The sequence below is a fragment of the Apteryx mantelli genome, chromosome 9, assembly GCF_036417845.1.
Source record: "Apteryx mantelli isolate bAptMan1 chromosome 9, bAptMan1.hap1, whole genome shotgun sequence".
NCBI classification, from domain to species: Eukaryota; Metazoa; Chordata; class Aves; order Apterygiformes; family Apterygidae; genus Apteryx; species Apteryx mantelli.
Window position 1 is genome coordinate 31,610,557 of NC_089986.1, and position 25,473 is coordinate 31,636,029.

General features: G+C 42.3%; 1 protein-coding gene across 1 annotated transcript; it reads right to left on the reverse strand.

The window, feature by feature from the left end:
• Positions 1-6,629: 6,629 nt before the first annotated feature.
• Positions 6,630-24,226, reverse strand: LOC136992652 (sentrin-specific protease 2-like). The gene is made up of 16 exons (XM_067302207.1): positions 24,070-24,226; positions 22,233-22,366; positions 21,125-21,200; positions 20,492-20,570; positions 19,426-19,570; positions 18,486-18,589; positions 16,572-16,669; positions 15,301-15,358; positions 13,507-13,570; positions 12,658-12,807; positions 11,142-11,273; positions 10,563-10,766; positions 10,373-10,452; positions 8,710-8,794; positions 7,847-7,942; positions 6,630-7,293 (listed from the first exon to the last, which is right to left on the reverse strand). Exons 1-16 carry the CDS (start codon positions 24,224-24,226, stop codon positions 7,231-7,233), a joined length of 1,725 nt encoding a protein of 574 aa, XP_067158308.1. The 3' UTR covers positions 6,630-7,230.
• Between the last annotated feature and the right edge of the window lie 1,247 nt (positions 24,227-25,473).

Here is a 25,473-nt window from a genome sequence, read left to right on the forward strand (position 1 = left end):
TCTGTGCACAGCTTGGTGAACATGGCCTGCCCGGTACCGGAATCTGTTTAAGACTAATATGGGTGTCTCCACACAGTATTTCAGAGAGCAGCGTACCCCTGTGGAAGTGGAATAAAATGTACTGTCAGGTGCTGGTACAGATGCACAGGGTTTTGGACTGTGGCCTGCCAGATAAAGTGATGTTGCAGGATCATGTTCAGTTGCTTATTGCCTCTATGCTGGAGAGACTGCCTCCGTACATCTGCCAAATGAAGTGCTTGTGTGAATTCTTCCTGCTCTGTTCCAGTCAGACGGAGCTAGATTAGTTTAAACATGGTGTTTCCCCTTTCTTACTTCTTTTTGCCTTTAGGTTAGACTCCAGAATTGGAGTAGTATTAGAGGTCTTTCAGTTCCCCATTTACCATTGCAGAGGAAAGATTGTCCTTTAGCTGGTTTGTGAGCAGCTTATTCTAATGCTTGTATAAATAGACACAACAGGCTGTTTCTGTGCTCTCCCGTATCTGTAACACAGGATGGAACAGTCACTGTAATATAGGTGATACCTAACTGGAGACAAGGTGGTTCTCCTCCTCAGCTCTGGCAAAAGGATGCTGATTTTTGGACATATCCCCTCTGTCATGTGTTTAAAATTCCAGCCCTGACCCTGTCTTACCTCCTCCAACATAGACTTGGCTGTGTCTCAGTCCGTCAAGGAACTATCACTATCTGCAAGTCGCTGTGGGAACATTCAGCTCTTATGGTGCTGCTCCTTGCCTGAGGAACTGTTCCACATCTTCTGGAAAAGCTGTTAAGCTGGCTTGTCTGCATTGTGGGCCACCAGCTGGTTCAGTGTGTGCTTTCAAACTAATCAGCTTAATCCATCACAAAATCAGGTTCTCCAAAGAGAACCATCACAAAGGCAATCTGTCATATTTTGTCCTTAGGGTTTTCCCACCCATTCACACTGAAGATGCCTCAGCGCTGGGCTGCTTGCCCGAGGGCGCTGCAGACTCTGTCAATCCCCCAGCTGTCACCTTACTCTATTTACTACCGACGCTATCCCTTTAGTTGGACTAACATAGGCAGAGATCCTTTTTTTTTTTCTTCGTTTTTCTCTCCTCTAAAACCAATTCCTTGACAACTTTTTGGAACTGCTCTTTGTACCTGCGTGCACGGAACTAGAGGAGGAGATTTTACAGCACGGGGGCTGCAGTGCCCCCTGCAGCATTCGCAGCGTTAATATATTTTAGAATTAATATATCAATAACTAAAACTAACGCCGATTTTTAATTTTTTAAAGATTTTTTTAATTTTTTTTTTAATTTCAAAGGGGGGGTGGTTGGGATCTTGAGGGAGGGGGGCGTTTGTTTTTAGAAAAAAAAGCAGGCTTTTCTAGACTTTTAAGGAAAGAAGCTGGTCCATTGGTTCTCTGATGCACAGTACACCAGAGATTTAGGATTGCCAGCAGAAAAAAAAGATTGAGTGAGCGTTAAAAAGCAGCAATTTCTTAAGGGCTTTGAGAAGAGCAACACCCTCAGTGTGCTGTGGGGATTGCCTGTATAAGCCAACAGAAGGGATACCGTCTCTTTTAAGAGGAATCTCTCTCTCTCTCTCTCTCTTTCCCTCTTTTTCCCATGCCCTTTCCTCTTAGCTTCACAGAGTCCAAACTGGGTTTTGCATCTGCCCCGTTCCCCCGCTCTGTCTGTCTGTCTGTCTCTCTCCCTCCCCACCGGACAAAGCAGTGCTCTCACTACCGCCCTGCAGAAAGCAAACGACAGACCCGCTCAGCCACAACTTCTCCTTTGGTTATCACCAGCCCGACCCCATGGTACTTAGCCAGCATTTTTTTGCAAAAAAACAGCAAACACACACAAACCAACCTGAAAAAAAAAACGGTGTCCTTGTGCCCCCCCCCCCCAAACCAGGTAACCTGGGAGGGCCCCTGCCTTGCCTGGCCGAGGGGCTGCCCCTAGGGACTTGGCATTTCAGGAAGGATCCCTTTTTAAATGTTGGGGAGAGAGAAGGGGGAAAGGGGAGGGAGTAACACATTTACAAGAGGTTGCTGGCCCAGGGCTTGAAAAACTAGCAAAAATTTTTTAAAAGAAAGAAGAAAAACCCACACACATACACACACAAAAACTACCTCAGGTTTTCGTACCTCAGCACCTTGCGCTTGTGTTTCCCTTTTAGAGATTTTGTATGCCTTGTAAAACTGATAGTTGCAGCATTTTTTTATTTTTTTAATAAAAACGAGTTGGAAAACTATCTAGACCAAGTCAGCTGCGAGGCGGGAGAAGGAAACCATCCCACGTGTCCAAGAGCTCTTCTGTAGTCTCCTTCTGCTAGCTGAGAGCCAGTGGCCATTCCTTCGGAGAAAGCTTGAGAAATGTTTAAAAAAAGAAAAGAAAAATTCACATACGTAAAAGGTAAAAAAGAAAAAGAACAACAAAAACAACGAAAACCAACTGCGGACCGGAGCAGACCACCTGAGCCCTGCTGTGGCACGTGCCGGTCGAGGTTTCTGTGCTGAAGGCCAAACGCGTCCTGGGTTACGTGACCATACCAACGTTGTAACGACAGACTGCAATGCCAGTTTTTTTCTCTACTGCAAACAGTGTTCTGTGAAAAACCACCACCACCGAAAAAAAAAAAAGAAAAAAAAAAAAAAGAAATATATCCAGCTAACAAGAGCCTGAGCTTGCTATCCGTTGCTTTCTTTCAAGTTCCTTGCGTGGGTACAAGCTGAGCCCAGCGCAGGGTGGGGGTAGTTCCCAGCATGGGCTGCCGTGACGGTACCAGGTGGTTTCACACGGCCGCCCAGCTCACCCTGCCTCTGTTGCAGGCACGGTGCTGGGACCTGTTCTGCTTGGGCCGCAAGGGCGATGGGGACTGGGAGGCGGGGGGCTGGTTTTTTTGCCTTTTCTTGAGGAGCAAACCCAGTGGCAACATTCCAACACCACCGCGACTCAGCGGGTGAGCCAGCCGCAGAAGCAAGGTGGTGGGGAGGCCCAGTGGTGGGACATGTCCTCCACAAAGGCCTGCCTCTGTCACCGTGCACGGGCAACATGAGCAGGGGCAGGCCCCAGGCAGGAGCCTGCTGGCCTGGCAGCTTGGCTCTGGGTCCCCTCCAGGCCACCTTACAGCCCCTTTCCACCAAGGTCTGCTGGGAAGGGTGCTTAAGCCACCATCTCCGGCAAGCAGGAGGCAGAAGCTTTGTTTCTGGTCTCAAGAGCCCGATGAAGTGGTGCTGGGCCCAAACCTTCCCCGTCCCACCATAGGACTGCTTCAAACATGCCAAAACTAGCATTGGAGAGCTGCCCAAAATGGGCTTTCGGGCTCTTCTTTGGAGGAGGGTGGTGGTGGGAGGTGTTTACAGGCATTGCCAGAAACAACTTTGCACACCCACCGAGAGATGTCACCACCATTAAGCTGCCTCGCGTTGCACTGAACTAGCCAACGTGGCCAGCAAAGCCAAAACGATAGCATGGCACTGCTGCATTTATTAATGGGGATCACTAATTATGATTATGTAGCTGTAAGCCCCAAGTGTCCCTACGGGATCCCATAGCTGCTTCTCTAGCTAACCAAAAGCTTGGTCTTAATAGCAGCAGAGAGGAGCCCACCTCCAGGGACTGGTGTTGTTAAAAGGGCCAACTCCAACCAGAGAAAGGGGCAAAAATGGGGCCTGAACTTCTCTTGTGTGAAACTGTTAGTGCAAAGGCAGCAGGGGCCCCAGCCACCTGCTGAGAAGGGAGCATTTCTCCATCTTTCCCTCATTCACCACTGGCAGATCTGCATCTGGGCATCAAGTTGAGTACCAAAGAGAATTAAAATGAGCCCGTGAAAATTCTGGTTCAGCTGACTTGTCCAGCAGCAAGGTCTGTAACAACACACAGATCCAAGCCTCTTCCCTACCCTGCATCTGTCTCCAGGGACCATGCTCCCACCCAAGGTGTGGCCTCTGGGGAAGGCAGTCCTTAGTACCATGGCTGTATCGTCTCAAAACAGCAAAGCAGAACAGGTCACTTGTCACTCCTTATTGTTTTGTCAAAACATACTGAACAATTTTTTTTCCCAGACTATAGCCTGGGGAATAATACACAGGAGATCAGAAAAAGAACATCAGTCTCCAAGTTTGAACCCTCTTCTGTCCCCGCCTTTCCGAGTCCCAGACAGTCTACACTCAGCAATGATTTCACTCCTGTCCTGAGTGACTCAGCTCTGGGGAGACCTGTGCTCACCAGTGCTTTAAAGATTTCTGTTTGGCCCACATTTGCTGTGTCTGAGCCCTTCACGTACTTCCTGTGAGCAAGGACCCAGTCACACGGCAGATGGCAGCAGCAGAAACGTGCAAACCAGGATGAAAAGCAGATCTCCAAACCCATGGAGGCAGCCAGGGAATACAGTATTACTCATTCTGCATCACAGGCCTTACGTGTACTTTCAAGCCAACACAAAGGAAAGTGGAAGCTGATCAGCTCCAAGAGCCCATTGACCAGCTAGAATTAGAAGGGAGGCCCAGATCCAACATGCAGCTGTTTGCACACAGGGTCTTTGGGCCAGAAAGCCCAAAAGATTTGAGAGACTATTTCTCTCCATAGGATGTTCTTGGGTAACTCAAAGCATCTTACGTGGATGTAGGGAACCAAGCAACAGCTGAAAAGCTGGAACCTGTGAGATGACCTTGCATACAGAGGAGAGACTTAAAGGTACATATGTAATTTCCTCATGGTATCTCACAAAATGAGGCTTTCAACAGCCAAAGCCACACAGAATCACAGAACAGTTGAGGTGAGAAGGGACCTTTAGAGATCAGCTGGTCCAACGCCCCTGCTCAAGCACAGTCACCTAGAGCAGGTTGCCCAGCACTCTGTCCAGATGGCTTCTGACTATCTCCAAGGATGGAAACTCCACAACCTCTCTGGGCAACCTGGTACTCTGGGCACACAGGTGCCTTTTAACCAAGCTGCAGGCACCAAAGCTGTTATCTCCTAACAAGGTTTATACTCTAGTTTAGGAGTCTGCGTGTTTAGCTGTCTGTGTCCAGGCGAGCTTTTCAAGGGAGTTTCATTCTGCTCCTTTCACCTAATGCCTGAGCGTCCTATGTTTAGGGGGAAGTACAAGGAGGACTTGGAAAGCATTCTCTTGTTTCACAAACTCTTATGCCACTAGCACAGTGGGGCTCTTTCTTTGGTTGGTTTTGTTTTGAAAAGAAAAATGCTACTTTGATAGATGAGAAAACTGCAGGGTCAAGCTCAGAAATGACAATACCCCACTACAAGGCAAGAACTGAAGCAAACAGGAAAGGCTACTTAAAGCACAGCATTGAACTACTGGGCCCTAAAGTCAATAAAGAGCTGAAACCTTCCTCAAGTCCTTAGGGAATCCAGGGAAAATGAAGAAATAATCTCATCTAAGGACAAAATATGACAGATTGCCTTTGTGATGGTTCTCTTTGGAGAACCTGATTTTGTGATGGATTAAGCTGATTAGTTTGAAAGCACACACTGAACCAGCTGGTGGCCCACAATGCAGACAAGCCAGCTTAACAGCTTTTCCAGAAGATGTGGAACAGTTCCTCAGGCAAGGAGCAGCACCATAAGAGCTGAATGTTCCCACAGCGACTTGCAGATAGTGATAGTTCCTTGACGGACTGAGACACAGCCAAGTCTATGTTGGAGGAGGTAAGACAGGGTCAGGGCTGGAATTTTAAACACATGACAGAGGGGATATGTCCAAAAATCAGCATCCTTTTGCCAGAGCTGAGGAGGAGAACCACCTTGTCTCCAGTTAGGTGTCACCTATATTACAGTGACTGTTCCATCCTGTGTTACAGATACGGGAGAGCACAGAAACAGCCTGTTGTGTCTATTTATACAAGCATTAGAATAAGCTGCTCACAAACCAGCTAAAGGACAATCTTTCCTCTGCAATGGTAAATGGGGAACTGAAAGACCTCTAATACTACTCCAATTCTGGAGTCTAACCTAAAGGCAAAAAGAAGTAAGAAAGGGGAAACACCATGTTTAAACTAATCTAGCTCCGTCTGACTGGAACAGAGCAGGAAGAATTCACACAAGCACTTCATTTGGCAGATGTACGGAGGCAGTCTCTCCAGCATAGAGGCAATAAGCAACTGAACATGATCCTGCAACATCACTTTATCTGGCAGGCCACAGTCCAAAACCCTGTGCATCTGTACCAGCACCTGACAGTACATTTTATTCCACTTCCACAGGGGTACGCTGCTCTCTGAAATACTGTGTGGAGACACCCATATTAGTCTTAAACAGATTCCGGTACCGGGCAGGCCATGTTCACCAAGCTGTGCACAGACTAGTTTATCTTACCGAGAAGCCTACTGAGTTATCCCAAAGAGACATTTGTTCTTCAGACCTACACTTAGATATTACCTGCACTACACTTGCTCATCTCATTGCTGAATGACATCCTGATAGCCCCGTTAGGATTTTGTGACAGATGATTAGAGGCTTTTGTGCTCTGATATTCATCCTGGCTAGCCTTCTTCATTGTAGATTATAAATGAGCTAGAAACCAGTTTGCTATGTCAAACTTTTTTCAATTAAGAAAATCCCTCCACTTCTTTACCAGGTAGAGTTTCATTCCAATAAGGCTCTTTTATATAAGTTAAATATTTATTTTAATAAACAAAAGAAATAAATACTTCTCTTTTCACATTAGATATTTCCTTGGAGACGCACAAAAAAATAAAACAAACCCCAACTATGGGGGCTTCACTATGGATTTGTTACAAATCAAAGATTGTAAATGCTTTCTTCTTATGGTCATCACAAATCCAGTTTTAGGAATCAAGTAGATCGTGGATATTCCAGAAACAGAAGAAAACTCTCCTTGAGGAAACAGTAGCTAAGCACGTTGTCCTTATGGAGATTAGCTTTGGTAATAGAATCATTACCACCAGAGATAAAAGTCCCATTTGTCCGTAATCTGGCCCACGTGTGCTGCAAGGTAGGAGCAGAGGTTCACATAGCATCCGTTCTTAACCATTCCTTGGGCAAGGACACAGCAGTCTTTGTCTTGCACTTATGGTGCACTAGCTGATTTCAAAGAGAGTTGCCGTCTCCAAAATTTGGAAAAAAAAATTAACCACTACTTTATAGCCTAAAGAGGAAAATTTGTGTGCCTTTTGAAATAAGGCATTAGAAAAATAATTAAAACGAGAGTTAGTCACCACACGGTGATCACAGTGTTACTCTAATAGTGCATGTCTCACAGCAGCTGCTGATGGATTATTTCCCACACCATCTTCCTGCGGAAGTAAGGCATGTTATTCTGAAAAGAAAAAAACCCAAAAACATTAAATATGAAGTCACAGTTGAAAGAGGCAGAAATACGTATAAGCATCCAGCTGTTAATTCCTTAATGCGACAAAGTTCATTTTAAGAACAGTCAACACCTGCCACTTCAGATGCAGCACTGGTTTGCCCCACCCCCCTACTAAATGTTTGCAAGACATGACAACCCAACAAAACCAGATTTGCTTCACTAACAGCTTACAAGTCCTTTCATAAAAGCTCACTGCATTTGAAAACAACTACTGTTTTAGCTGGTCAAAGGGTTGAACACATTTCTCCAAAACATACAAAGGCCAGGTATGTTACAAAGCTATTATCTGCAGTACCTTGCCCAAGAGGAATTTCACAGGTTCTGCTAGGAAGCAGATAGTAGAAATAAAGACAGAATACAACTCTACCCTCTTCCAGCCCTCGTATTACATACCAAAAATGAAGCCTCTGAGACTTCACAGTTAACAGCTATGCAACTTCCCCACCAGTTCTTTTACTTGTGTGAGAAATCTAAAATTTGCTTTATGAGCTTCACTCACCTGTGTGAAAGTGATCGGTTTGTCTCTGGAGATGTAATCTGCATATTTGCACATAAAAACCCCACAGTCGCTTCCATTAAGTTGTTGGGGAATTTCCTAACGAACACAAAAAAAGGGAGAATTTTCCTCTGTCTTCAAAGAAAGGCAATTTGGAAGTAGCATACAGTACTCAATACAGATAATACACTAACCAGACACTTGCGAACCTGCTTTTATTATCCATTGATCACTCCTAGCACACACAAGGAATATACTCAATTAGCCACACAACATCACTTCCCTCTGCTTCCTTTGCTTAGATGTTAAAATCCAAGTTTTTGGCAGGCCAACAGCGGATAGCAGCCTTCATTCCTGCAAGGTGTCTTGAGGTTTGCACAGTGCTCAGTGCAACTAAGCCTTTGTTCTTTAAATTGAGTCTTTAGCTACTACCTGTCACTGTTAGATTTGTTGAGAAACATCAACCCTTTGCTATGTTACATGCCAGGATTTGCACTCCACGTAAGAATTAAAGGCCCAAATGCAAAACTGATTTTAGGAGCTTACATTCTCCAACAAAATATGACTTGTGAAACTAGGGCAAAAGCCAGATTCACCTCATGGGGCAGGGGATGTTCTCTGTGTTTTTTTTAAATCTATGACTAACTAAAAAAATAAAATAAAAAGTTTTCAGCCAGCAAGGAGAGGTACTGCTTAAGATTCCATTCCAGCACGGTTTCCTGATCCACTTGCAGTCCGAGGCGGTACATTAAGAACAAGAGAGGGTTATGGGCATTCTCTAAAGGCTTAGACTTATTAGTATATGTTAGGACCTTCATGATGAGGAGTTACAGTTCACATTTCAAATCCAAATAGTGCTCACATACATGTGACTCCATACTGCGAAGAATCCACTCTGAAAGAGACAGCTCCAGATTTCTTTTTTCCTTGCTTTCTTCTTGCAGGTATCGGCTGTTTGAAACAAAACAAAACCACTCTTCACCTCCATATTTAGGCCAACAAAAAAGAGCTGCAGAAGCATCAAAGGATACTGAACGGCTGGATAGTAAAATGTCAGAGGATATTCACTGCAGCTGAAGCAAGGCATTTGGAGGAAAACCCCAAATCTTAACTTTACATACATGGTGACAGGCTGTGAGCTAACGGCTGTCGGTCAGGAACGAGATCCAATGATTCCAACAGAGACTTCCATAAAAGCATAAGCTTATTGCTCAGCAGAGATCAAGCAAAGCAAATAAAACGTTATCAGAAAGGCAAGAGAAAAACCAAGCCCTTCCAGTATGCCTTTCCATGGCGTGCCTTCATCCCACATACCTCGTGCCCTTCTGGAAGAACAAATACAAAGGCTATTATGCTAGCACCTCTGGCTGAGGAAGTTCCCAGGCCACAGGTTGCTGGAAGAATACGCTGAGGAAAAAATCATTATGCAGCCCTATTCTTAAACGCTTTCCCAGGCATCTGCTGTTAACTGCCGTCCAAGACGGTACTGGGCTAAAACAACATTTGGGTTGATCCAGTGGGGCTACTCTTATGTGCTTGGTCTATAAAGTTGTTGGACTAAGGGTTTTTACTACTTCTGCATTGGTGGCAGACACATCTAGGGATGCTGGCTTACACACAGTTATAATGGTAAAAAATCTGTACATACAAACCTATACATACAAAAAACTGTGTCCACAATGTTTGAGATTCATGTTATGCCAGCCGATACATCTAGAAATGTTTCCTACAAGACATCTATCTTGAACTGGAATCTCAGAAGTCTGAATGACACACAGTAACAGCACGAGGGTAGTCTGCTGGAGTAAGCCAGAGGGTGGTTTTGTTTAAAACATCAAACCAGAAGCGTGGAGGCACAGAAGAACTGAGGAGAAGGACGTTACAAGCTCACTACAGTAAAAAGGATGAACATAAGAAGCGTGAGGAAAAAAAAAAATTGTCTCAAGGCAAGAAGAGAAAGGAAGAGCTAAGCAATAAAGAGTTGCATAGCTCATCATAAAAAGGAGTGGTTATGCCATAGGATGCTAACATTACTGAGCTATAGTAATTTGAAAGGTCTTAAAGAGTGGGGTGCATGAAAGAACTGAAACACTCTTGCAAGAATGCAATGCCTTCCATAGACATCACATACATCACATTTCCTCTGCCAGTCAGGCTGTATTTTGAAACATTTCCCTGAAATTCTTCCCCCTAGTCAACAGCCCACCTTCACTGACTGCTAACAAAGTTAGTTTATTTGTGCCACAGGCCTATTATACTTCTGGCAGTGAAGCTTTGGCTGCGAATATATTGTGAAGTTGGCAGAATCCAGACATCTGAGAGCCTGGAGAGAAGGGCAAGACTAGATAAGTGACTGATGTTACAATTCATATACAACTTGTAGCAAGTGAATCAGAAAGATTTCTGGTTTGTATCTATGAGAAAAGCAAGAACATCTAGTCACGTGTTAAAGGGAGAAATCTAAGAAAACAAACAAACAAAACATTTCTCATGGTTCAAAACCAAAGCAGTGACCAAGCAGCTACTTACATCAAAGTTTCACAAATCTTGTCACCCTTTTGTCCCACCGAGTCGAAGTATTTGATGCTCTTCCTTCTGACATCTATAACCTGTTATTAGAACATGATTAAGTTAGACACAGCACAAACTTGTGCTAAGTGACATTTCTTGCTTGTTTTTTCTCCTCATCCAGTTCTAAAGAAAAGCCAATTTGACTCACCGCTAGTGCCCAGTGCACTCTTAAGTGAATGGGCACTAAGATGAGGTCCTGTTTGAACAGATCCACACCTCTGGTCCATCTTTTTACTGCTTTGTAGCCCCCAGAAATTAGCTTGGGATAGAAGAAAGTACTAAAAGCATAAAGCGCTGGATATCTTTCTTTCTTATTTCTTTCCACCAGAAGATTCATGTAGAAATTAATGATCTGTATAATAAAGAGCAAACTTTACATGAAAAACAGGACACTGGCTCACCAAATGAAAAAATACAGCAGCGCTTATCTGCTGCCCACCATTAAGTATGCAGCTGAGACATTTGCACTTAGGTTACTTTTGCAGCTTGATATAAACACCTCTCACCCACTCCAACTAACCTAGACAAAATTTGATTAAATTCTAAGAGCTATGCAGTAGAAGAAATAAAGGTGCTTCCAGTAATATGGGGTTCTTAAAGGCCTAAAAATCGCAACCCTACAGATACTTCTGGGATGTGCAGAATGAAAAGAAAACTTATAGACACTCAAGGTGTATTTTAAAATATATACTGAACTAGAAAACCTCTGTGTTGCAACAAGTTTTACCTCATCATTTAGCCAGTGAAGGTTCCTTAGTGTGTGGATGTCCTCACGGGTGACCTTTAGTTTGAAGGCACTGCTCATGGTCTCATTGGGCTCACCTTCGTTAAATGCAGCAGTGACCTCTCTCTCCATGGCCTGAAACAAATGGCAAATGGCTCAGAAAGGTTCTGAGCATGCTAACCTGTAGACAGCATTCAAATTCAAGCCTGTTAAAGCCTGTCAAGTTAGGTTCAGGTGACAGAATAACCCTGGAGCTTGGAAACAGCAACAGTGTTTCAGATCAGAGGATTAGTGGCTTTGTCAGCTTTTTACTGAGTTATGAATGGCAGTTGTTTCAGAGTCCTAGCTTTGAAGCTCAGGTTGTTTCAATTTGCTTTCACAACGGAAGCTGATATAAAACATGCAGAGCAGCAAGCACAATAAAGCAGCTGAAGAACGAGCAGAAATACAGCAAACACCTCTTCTCTCACATAAAGCTGGAGCCCTTGCAACACTGATGCTTATGCCAACCACAATAGGCATTCTCCACACCAAAGCAGGTAAGACAGGAGCCTGAAAAAACCTGAAGGTGGTGAGCTTCAAAGGGAATGGAAGCGACAGCAAAAAGGGAAACCAAGGTGACTACACCAGAGTCATGCAATTAGAAGTCTGCGTTGTGCCTCTGACTGGTTGCAACATGGATGCCTGCATCTAAGTTTGCGTAGGGAATGCAAATAAATCACTGGGCCTGTTAGTATAAAATACTCCGATCTGCAATAGCATCTCCTTGACTGAATCTGAGATAGCAAAATGAGAAAAACACCTTTTTTTCCCCTTGTATTGAAGCATTACTTTGCAGACTTTGGTAAAACTTTGATTTGCTAGTCCCTTGCATGTCAGTTGTCAACGGGCCAAAAAGGAAGAGCTCAGTTAGATCAGCAGGACTGTGACTCCAAAGAATAAAAGCAGCCTAAGTTCATACGAGGAAGGGAACTAGAACTTCCAAGCCCTGTTGGATATAGTTAGTAAGTTAACTCCTATGATCCCTGTTATACACAGTGCAACCATGGCCAGTGCACGTGTGACTGAGATCCTGAGGACATGTGCAAGATGCTCAGGTTCCCCATAAGTAATGCAACGTTGTGGATCAGCAAAGCTTACTCTTCAGGACCTATTTGCATGGCAGGACAGGTTAAGAGGCAAAGACAGTAAAACAGCATGGACTAGTCAAGCAAACAAATGTGTGTTAAATATGGTCCTTGGTAGACTGTTTTTAAACCTGGACCTGTTGCTGGCCTGCTCACAGAAGTCCCACAAACCCTTATGTTAGCATAACTTAAGGAGTTGCGGACCATACTAAGCCTTTAAAACCAGCTTTATTGCTGACCCTGGCATTATGAAGTCACGGCTACAGAAACTTAGTAACAGGTTAAATACAAGCCCTTAAGACTTCAAAAAGCCTTAAGAACCACCGGTAACAGATAGAGTCACTCATGGCTGTTTCAAAGCTCTCTGCTTTGAGCAAACAGAACTATGGTACCTCTGTGAGTGGAGAAAGACCTTCTACTCTTTTTTCTGAGCTTGGGAATTTCTTCTCTTCCACATCAAGGGCAGATGACTTTCTGGACAAAACAGGAGCCAGACGTAATCTAAACGACACTTCTTCTGAGATTTCAGCCCCACGCTGTCTCTGTTAGACAAAAGGACATCAAGCTAGCAAACAAATACAGATTTGCTTGGCTTGGGAATAATGCAGAATGTCTTGCTCATGTATAAAAATGGAAGGATATTTTTTACATGCTTCCAAACAGCAAACTCCAAAGTTAGTTTTACTGATACTACATTGAAACTACATCCAAAATTTAATAGAGTCAAGACAGCCAGAAGGTTGGTTTGATTTGAACTAACATTAAGAAGCTCAGAAAGCCTCCCTATGTAAGTATCAAGTTGAGACTGAGATTAATCTTTCTTATTTCCATGGATAAACTTTTATTTCCGATTTCAATCCTGATCAGAGATGAAAGTCAGAGATGTACCTCCTATCTCTCAAAACAAGAGGAGGCTAAAGATGATGTAGACTAGTACTGCAGGTCAGCTAAGCTTGTGCACTACAGGCTTTGAAGTTTTACCCAAAAGAAAAGAGGAAAAAACAAAAACAGTATAGTGCAGTGCGCTCATAATAGTTCAGAAATAAGTTTCCTGCTGCCATTAATTTTTTGTGAAAGCACTATTCACTGAATAATCCTCCCCCCTTCCCTGGGGAAAAAAACACTGGAATAAGTACATAACTTACCTAGCAACATATGTAAGGATAGAGTGCAGAAATTCATGATCGAAAACACTCAGTCATATTTTATAAACAATGAACTACTAAATAACACAAGCTTACCCCTGCACTGGCCTGTTTCACTGGTCTTCCCTGTTCATGAGAATTTTCTGCCGCTGTGTAGTACCTGAGAGAAGGAAAGAAAGAAAGGAGTTGTTTCCAGTGTTGTCGCATTTAATTCTGCAGAACCCATCTTCTGGTTAAGAAATGCTTTTTGCAGAGCTGAATCTGACTATAACCTCAGTGGCACACATGAACAAGAGAAGACATTATCTCAACTTCCAGCACCATTCTTTTGGAGCAGCAAAAGTAGGATAGAAGAAAGAGCTGGGAGCCTTTCCAACTTTTTTCCCATCAATATATGCAAGATTCCTTTTGTTTCTCTATCAGTTTCATTATTTGGAAAACAAGGAAGCAACCAACACCACCTCTATAATGTGCTTTGGGATATACTGGTGAGAAATACTGCAAGCCAGGCGTTATACTGCAAGGTATAACATAAGTATTTGCAACTGTACTTGCATCCAAGTATAGTTAGCTTACTGAAACTAAGACCAGCACATTCAGTTAAAAATGGACAGCTAGAAGATGTTTACTTGCCTTTTATAGGCTAGTCAAGAGAGTGACTATCCCCATTTGGAAAGGATTATCATTAAAACAACGCGGACTCTGAAGAGCAAGCAAATACACAGACATTAAAGTTGTCCGTTTACAGGTCCCTTTTCCTCCAAAAACAAGCATTTGCATTGTCCTCGAAGATTCCCCCTTTCCAGGGGGAAGGCCTACAACAGACTCTCATGGTATCCCACACTCATTGTGCTTTAAAGGCATTCAATCCAGCATGGTAAGAGTAGATATCGCAAGCCTTGCCGAATGACTTCAGTTAGTAGCTAAATCTGCAAAAAAGGCAAGAAAATGTTCCTTTTACTTGAACCCATCATATTCTCAGTTATTTTGTTTCCTTCTCTCCCTTGAGTTTAGAGGAACTGCTGACAGTTTGAGCACAGGAACAGTGCTGCACAGCTGAATGTAGCGCTAGCTTTTAAAGCAGGGAGAATAATAGGGCCAGAATCAGCCAGAAAAAGCAGGACTGCCACAGCTAAGTCTCTCTGTTCCCACCTCCACTTTCTCCCCTTTTTGTTTAAGGAACGGTCACTGCAAAAAGATGTGTAGATCAGACTGCCATAGAAAATCTCTCCCAGTGACTGTACTTACTGCAGCCAAAACCAGTTTTCCTGCAATAACACAAAGCCAACTGAACTCATACTGCCTCCTGCTCAGATGACTAATGCAAAGGAGTTCACTCAAAGTCTCTCTCAAACAGACAACCCAACTGCACGCTTCCTTTTCAGTCTCATATTCAAACCCAAAGCATCCTGTAAGTTACAGAAACTGCCTCAGTCCCACTAGGCTTTACAAGGTTCCTCATCCTGATGCTTAGGATACTAGCTTCAAAGTGAAAGAAGGGAAAAGTCGACTTGGTAATGGTTAGGCAGAAAGACACCTGCAAGGGATGAAGATGGCTACATTCCCTGCAAATGCAAGGACAGCTTGGCAATGCCACCACTTCCATCCTCTGCTGACTCTCTTCCCCTAGCAAAGGACTTGGCATAATCAGCAAACTCCACACCAGCACAGGCCCTGTTGGTCAAACAGATGGGCTTAGCATGGGAGCTGCACTTGCGATGCAACTGGCTTGTGAACAATTCCAGACTCACAAGGTAGCTCCTCCTGTTCCACAACCCTGAGACAGGAAATACAATTTTTTTCCTTCTGGACACTACTCGAGGCAGAAACACACACACACACAGAGCCAAGAGAAGCAAGAACCATGATTAAAAGCCATGCTTAATGTACCTGATCATATCATTTTTCTGCAACCACTGTGGGCCACAAGCATCAGCACATTTGATACCTGCACAGAAAGATGGGAAAGCATTAGCAGAGAAACAAAAAGGCTATTTTTAATTGCAAGGAGACATACATGGTTCTCAGTTTATGGGTGATAACACAAAAAACTTCTAATAATGACCGGATGGTTAGAAAGTTTGAACTCTGGCAAACACACCTCTTGAATGTCATGTGCAAGTTTATGAGAACTGAAGCAGGAAATGTACTAAGTTTTAAAGCCTAGACTGCATACTTGAAAAAAATTTAGTGATTTTTACAATAACTGCACACAGCCCCCAGCTCAGAAGCGTAGACTGTCACTTTGCACCACAAAGCAAGCTTTCCCCAAATTTTAGTACCAACTCAGAGATAATTTCCAAACCCATACAATTGTGTAATAAAGTCACAGATATGTACAAAGAACTGATGAACTATTAAGTAACAAATAATAGGAAAAAAACCCTGATTGGGACAGTATTAAATGTGTATACATGAACACATGACATTATAACAGTGCTGGGTACAAAAGAAAATAGTTTATCAGCAAACCAGTCTAACCAGCCCACTCTGCAGGAGACAACTAAGGTCACCGTAAGTAGTTATATATCTTCAGTATGCTAGAGAAGATATGTAAAAGAAACTAACTTTATATAAACAATGGTATTGTGCCCATCCAGAAAAGATGTAATTAGCGTGTTTGGTCTGGAAGCTCTGCTACCAGGAGAATGGTCAACTACAGCATTAAAAAGGGATTAAAGAGTAACATATAATCCCATCTCTAAGCTAAATAAAAGGCACCTAAGGGTGCACAATTAATTTATTATACTCTACTACCGCAAACAGCCGGATACTAAAAAGTTTACTACTGTGCAAGTGTAGAGTTATGTCTACACCATCATTAACACGGTATTGGCTCTCAGGCGCAATTTTAACAAACCTTCTCACTCCAACAAAAGACTTACAAAGCCACTTCAGCTAGTAAGTGTGTGTGTGTGTGTGTGTGTGTATTTTTTTCTTTCCTTCCAGAAAGAGCTTGTTTCGTTTTAAGAACTGACATAAGCTATACCAGCATAAATGCTCTAACCCACCTAGAGTTCCTTATAAAGGGACACAGCTTGACAATACAGTAGTACCAACAAATCTTTTTAGTATAGACTACCTTCAAGACTTAAGGAAATGCCCTGCTTGATTAAGTCTACCTACGAAATGGAACAGATATGAATCACAGGGATACTCACTGGTTTTTAGTGTCATACACTGGTAGATGTCTTCTCCACGCCTTTGTTCTTCCAGATGACTTGCAGACGTCACTGGTTCCTTCGAGGAGGCTTGAGCACTTTGATGCAGCAAGAAACGCAAGAGAAAAATAAGAATTTCTATACATACGGTGTTTGCTATCGGTGCATACCAATACACTAAAAAGAATACAGTTTATTTCTACATGATTGTCTACACTACAGAGTTGGAGACTATAAATTAAGGAAATAGAAGCTTGTAAAATAAAATTAGGTTGTTCAGTCCATTAACAGAAACGTGCATCTCCCACACTGGTTTCATCACAAAATGCAAAAGGCATTCTGTTAACAGGCAGTTTACAGTCAAAAGCCTGGTTACTTTCAAATCACACACACTGAAGATACAGGAGTCAAATTTTCTGACAATGACAGGAACTATCTGCTATGGCTACGTCTACTTTAGAAAGCAGTACGGCTCAAAAGGAATGGATCTGCAAGGGAAACAGTTGACATTGAGAACACAATGTCCACAACATACACATTTCAGGGATGTTTTACTTGAGCCTAGCTCTACGAGGACTTCAGGGACTAAATGCCTACTCACAGTTGGAGTGCATTAGATGCACTCAATAAGAACCCCTTCTGGTTTAGCTTCATCTGAAAGAAACCTATTTCACATGCTCCAAGAATGCTCTGCGATATGAACCAAAGCACAGAAGTCGATGATTGAGATATCAGATGCCAGAAACCGGGTCTTGATCCGCCCTAAAATGCTAATGCAGGTGCACCAAGAATGATTTGAAACACTGTTTTCCACATCATTTTCAATCACCAGAATGTTTAAATGTGCTGTGCTGTTTTGATCTGAAGTCACGCGTTTACATGTTTTCTAGCTGTGAACCACCAAATGGAGATTTGGGCTTTTTCTGAGCTTATGGGAACAATCCAGGTCTTGGAGCATTTAAGAGAAACTACAAGAAGGGACGGCATTTTCTACCATCTTACTATGTAGAAAGGCATGCTGGAATTTAGCACTATCTTGGCATCAGCATTTTACAACAACTAGTCCCCCTTCTGCACAGCTTTGAAATATAACTATTCCACCAAGAGAGGTGTTTTTATTATTACTATTATTTATTTATTTATTTATTTTTACACACACTGGCATAGTTAATTTAGCGTCCTGACACTGACACAGCTATAAAGATACCAATATACTTATAACTGGTATATAAGAATCAAAAGTACCCACAAGATTCCTTTTTTGGCTGCTTCAAGCCCTGGGATTCTACATGCAGGACAGCGATGGCATTTTGTGTACTGCAAAAAGAGACCTTCCTACTCAAGTGCGTGAGAAGGATTTGCAGGGTAGGGGGGACGCAGGGACAGAAATCTGGCATTTCCTGGGTTTAAGTTAAGCTTCACATTCTCAAATAAAACAGGACTCCTGACCAAGAAAAAACTCAACAATTCCAAATGAGAGGAAGATAACTTCTAGTATAAAAATCCAGGGCACTGACTGTAGCACCATTAAAAAGAATGTACGCTACTAGGAACGCTTACCTAAACTAGATACTGTCTTAATGCAGATACAATAAAGGAGTATCAGAACCAGAAATACACTCATACCAACTAACAAATCTTCACCTTTAGAATATACCTTCTTAGAATATTCATGCTTCAGCTTGGGGGCCGGGAGGGAAGGTTTTTTTTTTTTATTGTTTTGTTTTAAAGGCCATAAAATACTTCTAACCTTAAGCAACACTGTGGCATATTACAAAACAGTTTGCCCCAACACCTGCTCCGGGACACTATCCAGAATCCTGAGACTGCAAAAGATGAATTCCCTCCCCCTTCCCATTTATAGCAGCTACAAAGTTGCTACTAAAAAGTTAGCGTTCTTTTTTCTATAATTACTTGCAGAAGTTTGTAGATTGAGGAATTGGGCAGCTTCTAGGATACTTTTCCTTTACTAGTTTCAAGAGTCGTTTGCATTTCTCCTTTTCACCTCTCTGGACATCCTAGCAGAAGGGGGGAAAAAACAAAACAAAACAAAAACACACATTATAACCACTGCATATGAAGCAACACAATACTTGTAATAGAAAATTGGTACAGACTGCACAGGTGTTCCCAGAATCCTGGCGGTCTCCAGTTTTATTTTAGCAGGAATTCCCACACCCTCATTCCTCTTTAGGTGTGGTCTGCACTTCTTGCATAATAATTCTGGTTAGCACGCACTCCTGTCAATACACACAACTACCACGTTGCTGTGAGTCCCCAAGGTGATATCTTAACCATATTCCACAGTTCCTCCAATACTTCTTCAATATAAGCTAGGTTTATCAAATATTTTCCAACAGTTGCTTCAGATACTGGGAGGAAAGGACAGGGCAGGGCTTCTCAGTCCTTCAACTAAGTACCATCAGCAATTGTGCCATTTTTACCTGCACCATCCATTTAAGGTTGCTACGTAAAGACAGCACTTGAGTTAGGTTAAGGACAAAATACTGAAACAAGAATTCTAGTCAACCCTGCAACAAAAATATACTCAGGGACAAGGCAGTACAGTTTAACTGCTAAGTGAAACTGCCTAGGGTTCCTCCCCCAGCACATCACTTCCACAAGAACGGGTTAAAATTCAGTCTTTTGGCAACCCAAGGACTGCTCTATTTCAAGATCTGATGCACACAACGGCAAATAAAACATTATACACTGACTTTCAGAAGCGTCCCTTCAATTTCATTCGCTATATCCATTGCACTGAATGTTACAAAATTCACTTCAGCGAAGATACAGTTCTGTTGCAACTATTAAGTTACTCGATTTCAAAAGACACCTTTCTCATCAAGCTTACCTCTTCAGCCGTACAAAAAGGCCTCCCCGTTTTGCCAGATTCTGATGTTGTGGATTCTAGCATAGTGTGCTCCCTAATGGGTGGCCTCAGCGTTAAGGCGTCTTCTAGAGTTGGTTTGATCCGGTGTTTGCCATTCCTGCTTGCGCTAAAAATACCAATGGCAAAAGAAATAATAACATTCAAGTAAGCATCTCCCAATTCAAGTTGCACCAACGACCACTTTGTAAAGCATGCACATTGATTATGATGGAGACAGACATGAGATGTTTGTGACTTTCAGGTAAGACTTGCTATCATCAAATACTCAGTGGGAAAGCATGAGAAGTTCTGCACAGGAAAAATTCTCCAAGCAAACTGCTACTCTCAGGGTCATTTCCACAGCAGTCCATGCCCTGAGTCATTACAGAAGATCAAAGATCCATGCAGGTGTGTTATTCATGTCATCAGAACTTCAGGTGTTCTAAAAGCCAGCACGCTGAAGCATAGCTGCTGCTTTTCTCGTCATGGTAATCCCAAGCTGGGACACACACAAGACTACCAATCTAATTTTGAGACCGGGAGGCAAACAGTGAATGTGTGAAATCACATCCTGACCCATTCCTTCCCTCTTCCAACTATTTCTAACTCTGAGGTAAGCGTACAAGCAATGCTTCAGCGTCACCCAAACAATAAGCAGAAACAAATGCAAAGTCAAGATCAGCCCTCTTATTAAATCACGAACTATTTTATGCTCAACATCATGCACTTAGCAGCAACTTATTTTTTCCTGTCAGACTATTTAGAAGCTTCTGACAAGTTTCCCTGGTCCCAACCTCTTCTTTTCAAGTTCCACACTTTCACCTACCACAGACCATTAATCTGGATTTAAACAAAAAGTTTAAACTTTGTTGGAAATAAAGTAGCTGGAGACCTCCTTGTAGCATTGCAGCTTGAAGGAGTTCCAGAATACCGTGGAAAAAGGTAGGTGGACAGATATAAATGTCATGCAACACACAGAAAGTTCGAGAACAAAAGTGAAAGACAACAAACTTTTCAGAGAAGTCAAAGAAAACCAAAGGATTTTTACCTCAAGCAAGGGATTGTCTTATGAGAAAGGGACAATGCTGCTTTATTCAAGCGAGTATTGCTTCCACAAGGCATTTTGTCTATAAAAGAAGAGCACGAGCCACCAGTAAATACAAAAGGAAACTAAAGTTTTATGAATTTACAACGAAGAGCTTCACCAAAAATGAGTTCTTTTCATTTTCTCTGTTACATCATAATACTATTTGCACTAGGTTACTATGTTTACAGTAATTTCAGGTTTTCACGCTGGCAGCTAAAGAAATTTGTGGACACAAACTACTGTCAGCCTCAACTTGAAATAAAAAAGGATTATCAGAATCTACGATCTGAAATTAATGCAATTTACTTCAGGCAAGCCAGCAGCAGACATATCAGAACTGCAGGACAGCATCCGACACAGCTCTTGCACTTAATACTGAGATGACAAGACAAATGTCTGGCCCAAAAATCAGAAGCAATGCAAAGATGCAGGAAAGAAAACAGACTTTGTGCTAAAGCACTCCTAGATTTTACCTGCTATTGCATCTACCAATGTTAGCACCGCAAAACCAGTACATAAACCTCAGGGTGGTGTCACACGATACACAAGGTAGGGTAAAAAAGGAGCAAGTAAATAACTTGATGTCAGCCTTACCAACTTGTAGCATTTCTAAATCTTGTGCACAACCTGCTGGTCTATTAGACAAATTGTCAGAAGCAGTGGACTGAGTCTTGAGTAAAAACAGAAAAGGTAACTGTGTGAGTATAGCATGAACGCAAATCCAAGCAAACACATAATCCTCCTGAAATTTAAGGTCAGGTGTATTATGATTCAGAGACTATAATTTACTGATTCAGATCACAGCAGAATGCAGATCTCTACAGGTCCTCTGACAAGTACACTTCAATTTTTTAATATAGTATCTCATGTATGCAGTGATTTTGTACACATTACAGAAGGGATTTTCACTTAAAACCGTTTTATATCCAGTTCTATGCAGTATTTTGTTCTAACTGAAAACTTCTGGATCATGAAAGTTTAGTGTGTTAAAACTGCATGTCATTCTTCAGAGAAAAATTGAACAAATCTCAAGTACATTAAAACAATGTGAGCCTATCACTAAGTTATATCACTGTCAGTGCCTAAACATTCTGAAGTATGATAGATTAGTCCTTGAAAAATAAATTTTGTACAAATAAAACAGTTAGAGACTCCCTCAAGAGCCAATCGTTAGAATGTGACAGTTTCTTATTCTTCTTATCCTAGTGGGGCAATAAATAACAATGCACCTTTGAAACCAAACTATAAAATCAAGCAGTTCAAGAACCACTTTCACAGAACCAAAGTCCTACAGGAATCTACTCATGGACTGGTAGATAATGCACCTATCAGAAAGAGGTTTTCCAGAGGAAAGCATGCAGTTTTTCTTTGCAAGGTAATATATCTTGACTCTTTAACTACGAGCTTGAAAAAAAACCACGCAATGCCTGCAAACACACTAAGGCTATAAACTTGAACTACTGTAAAGCATCTGGAAGACAGCAAACGTTTAGCTCCTGAATTACAAGTGCTAGAGTAGAGTATTGAAACTTGAATGATGCAAACCCAGCACACAAGAGCTGCCTGTTATAAATGGAAAAGAAGAACCTAGCGCTGTGCAGCCTTAGAACACGTCCAACTTCAAGATGCACCAGGGAAAGCAGCTCATCTTGCATGCATTCACTCAATATCATAACTACCTATTTTCAAAAACCTTGCTAACCTCTTCTGCAGACTCTGCGCTTGGAGCTGCATTGCTGACCGAAGCCTTCCGGTGTTTATCTGCTGCCTTGGCTGGAAACTTCACCACAGCAGGAACTTTTTCAACTCTCTCTTTAGGCTTACGGACGGCATAATCTAGAAAACCAAGAAAGGCCATACAAGAACGTGATTAAAAAGGGGATTACAGCTTTAATATAAATAGAAATCCACCTCCTTAAAATGCGTTCTAGTGCTCCAGGTAGGATTAAGTTACACACCTTACTGTCAACAGCAGCTGGTGGTGAGTTTTGGACCAGCCAGCTCACCTAGCAGGTCTTCAGAACCGGGGCTCAAAGACTAACCTAGGAGCCTGCAGCCAGATTTTTAAGGACACCCTGCTTTTGGGAACATTCAGTGTTTCTAGAAAAGCAGCACATGGTACAATTTCTATTCTTCACCCCCTCCATACACGCCTGTGCTCCTACAGTTTGCTACGTGTTGCTCTTGACTAATTGAGAAAAGCCGTTCACTAAGGTCTAGAAACCAAAGCTACCCAAGCCTTTTCTTTTCAGCATTCAAAAAGCAGAAACATGCAACCCCTCAGACAGTATTTCCAAACGTTAGCAAGCCAAGATTGTCTAATGAAGGACTGTGTTAGAGATTAAATGATATTACACAACAGCATTTGTTTGAAGTTAAGAGAATGACATCGAAGTAGACGAGGGCATAGGTGGTACCAGGTTCCTAGAAGCAGATTCGGCCTACTTACTAAGACTCGCAAATTGTTCCTACTGAGGGTTGGTCATGCTGCTAAAAGGAGGAGCGAGACATCAGTTTGACATATTCTCAACTGTTTTACGCTCTGAAGTCTGAAAAGTGCATTTACAGTTCAGCAGTCTCTACCATTAAATGAGAGGCAGCATCCTTTGACAAGCAGTAACTGAGAAACTCTCCTCTTGGAACTTGTGCTAGTAAAAGTCCCAAAGCCTAAAGAGCATCGCTTTCTCCCTCTCTTTCAGTAAACACTGTCAAGGGGAATATTCCATCTCAAATCGTGACCAATGTGGCTGGTATCTAGAGGTACTAACATGGCTGCAGGCGGCTGCACAGTTTTCCTCCTGAACACTGTAATCACTTTGCAGAGGGGGTATCACAAAGTCTCACTGAGGAGAGCAGCAATACCACTCCATCACTCTCGGCCGCTGCTGTTTTCTCCTACGCCTAACCCCTGCTGCATCTCCACCCTTTACGCAGCTCTCCTACCTTTTCCAAATTCACATGCCAAACTTTTCAGACTCAGACTGAACTCAGACTAGTGTCTTCTGTTTTCAGTTCAGAAGTTTTTTCTAAAACTCACTAGCTGGCTACAATCAGAAACATCATTTTTCTCTGCCTGCCATCAGTTTAAAAGAACTTTCCTTAATATCCCAGATTCAAAATGGTTTCTCAAAATACAAAAGATAGAGGTATTTTGAACTAACAGAGGTATAGCATCATGAATACAGATAGGGAGCACACAACTTTGCTCTAAAAATGCTCTCTGCTGCTCAAACGTACGCACGCATGCATAGCCAGAAACCACCAAATGCAGTCCACAACGCTCTACTGATCTGGGATATCTCCTAACGGCTGTGGAAGTATTGTACCCTGCCGTACTCAGTCAACACAGATAACACCACATTTAGGGCTAGGCCCCATGACGCACCCTCAGGCCCCTGCTACAGAGATGATCACAAGGAGAAAGGAACGGCTTGGAAAGTCGATTTCAATAACAGTGATTAAGTACAAAAGCCAGAGTTTTCCAAGATGCATGAAACCTAAGAAAAAGACATATTAATTACTTCTATAATGTGTAATACCTGATTTTCGCTTTTTGGCTGGAGTCTGGTCAGGATCTTCCACAGGTGACTGAACGCTGAGGAAAGAACATGCAGAACAGTGTTTTGCAACCACAGACAAGCTTCTAAGAGACTGAGTTCCCTTCACAGGGCCCAAACTTTCAAAATTAGCTTTCATGTCCCAAAGTTGTCCCCTCCAACCACCTCTGGGATCATGTCAGACAGAAACACATGAAGGTCTCTTCAACTGCAGTTACTGCCACTGCTGCAGCATCTCTCATCAATATACCACACATCTCTCTCAGGCAACAGACCACTCACAGGCAGCTACTTCTCCCACTAGAGCATCTTCAGCCTCTTTCTCACGTGTTCCATTAACGTCTCCTTACATCATCATCCAATGTTTTATTTTTGTTACTAGGAACAAAAATACTACTGAGCTTAAGATGTAAAGTTTATCCTTAGAAAAGGGGCATACTAAAGATTACCAAGCCATCTAAGGTCATATGTAAACATATATATCACTACATTAAGTGAGCTGCAAAAAAAGAAAAGTCTAAGGACAACAAAATGTTTCCTTTTAAACTGTTACGCTCCCAAACACAAGCTGGTACCACCACTAATGGACTATCTTCCTTTTGTATCGGGTGCACAAAAAGTTCTTCAAACATAGCTGATATCCTTAACTGCACCTTTCATATAACACAGATGACATTTGCTATTGATAGGCTAATAAAGGTAGGCAGAAAATACTGGGGGGGAGGTGTTAAATGCAAGTCTGATATTTCAGAAGATAAAACCGAAGAGGATAAAATACATCTGTGTCCTCCTGCTCAATTTTTTAGCAAGAGCTAAGTTTCATTCTGAGCTGGTCTTCAATGAAAACTTTCCAGCATTAGTCTTGCAGCAGAGCTAAAGTATAATTCATCCTTCTCAATGCTACATTCTGAGGTAGGTACAGTTTAAATACCTGCCTGTGCTAGCAATAACTGTTCTTGAATAGAACTGCATCTTTCTCCAGTTTTAGCAGAGCACTAAACATCTGTGAGAGCATTGTTTTGTCCTTTTTTACTTTATCAAACACTTGGGTGTTTAGAATTAGCTTGATCACAGGGCAAGATGAATTATTTCTCAGTAATTAAGAAATAAATGAGGAAGTCCTTGATTTTTCTAAAGTAGGCATGGCCTCCTAGGGAACACAGATAGGCAAAAGACAGAAGCTAGGGAAAAAAAAAAAAAAAACGAATCTGTGCTTAGCTACCTGTGACTCCAATATGAATGCGTGCACACCTCCTGGGAGGAGGTTATGCTCTGTCATTACAATTTAGGTTTTACCAAGGGCCTGGGAGACAGTAATAAGGACACTGGTGTCGAGTAATATTTGAAACAAGCTGAAAAAATAGACCAGAAAACACGAGTCATTTG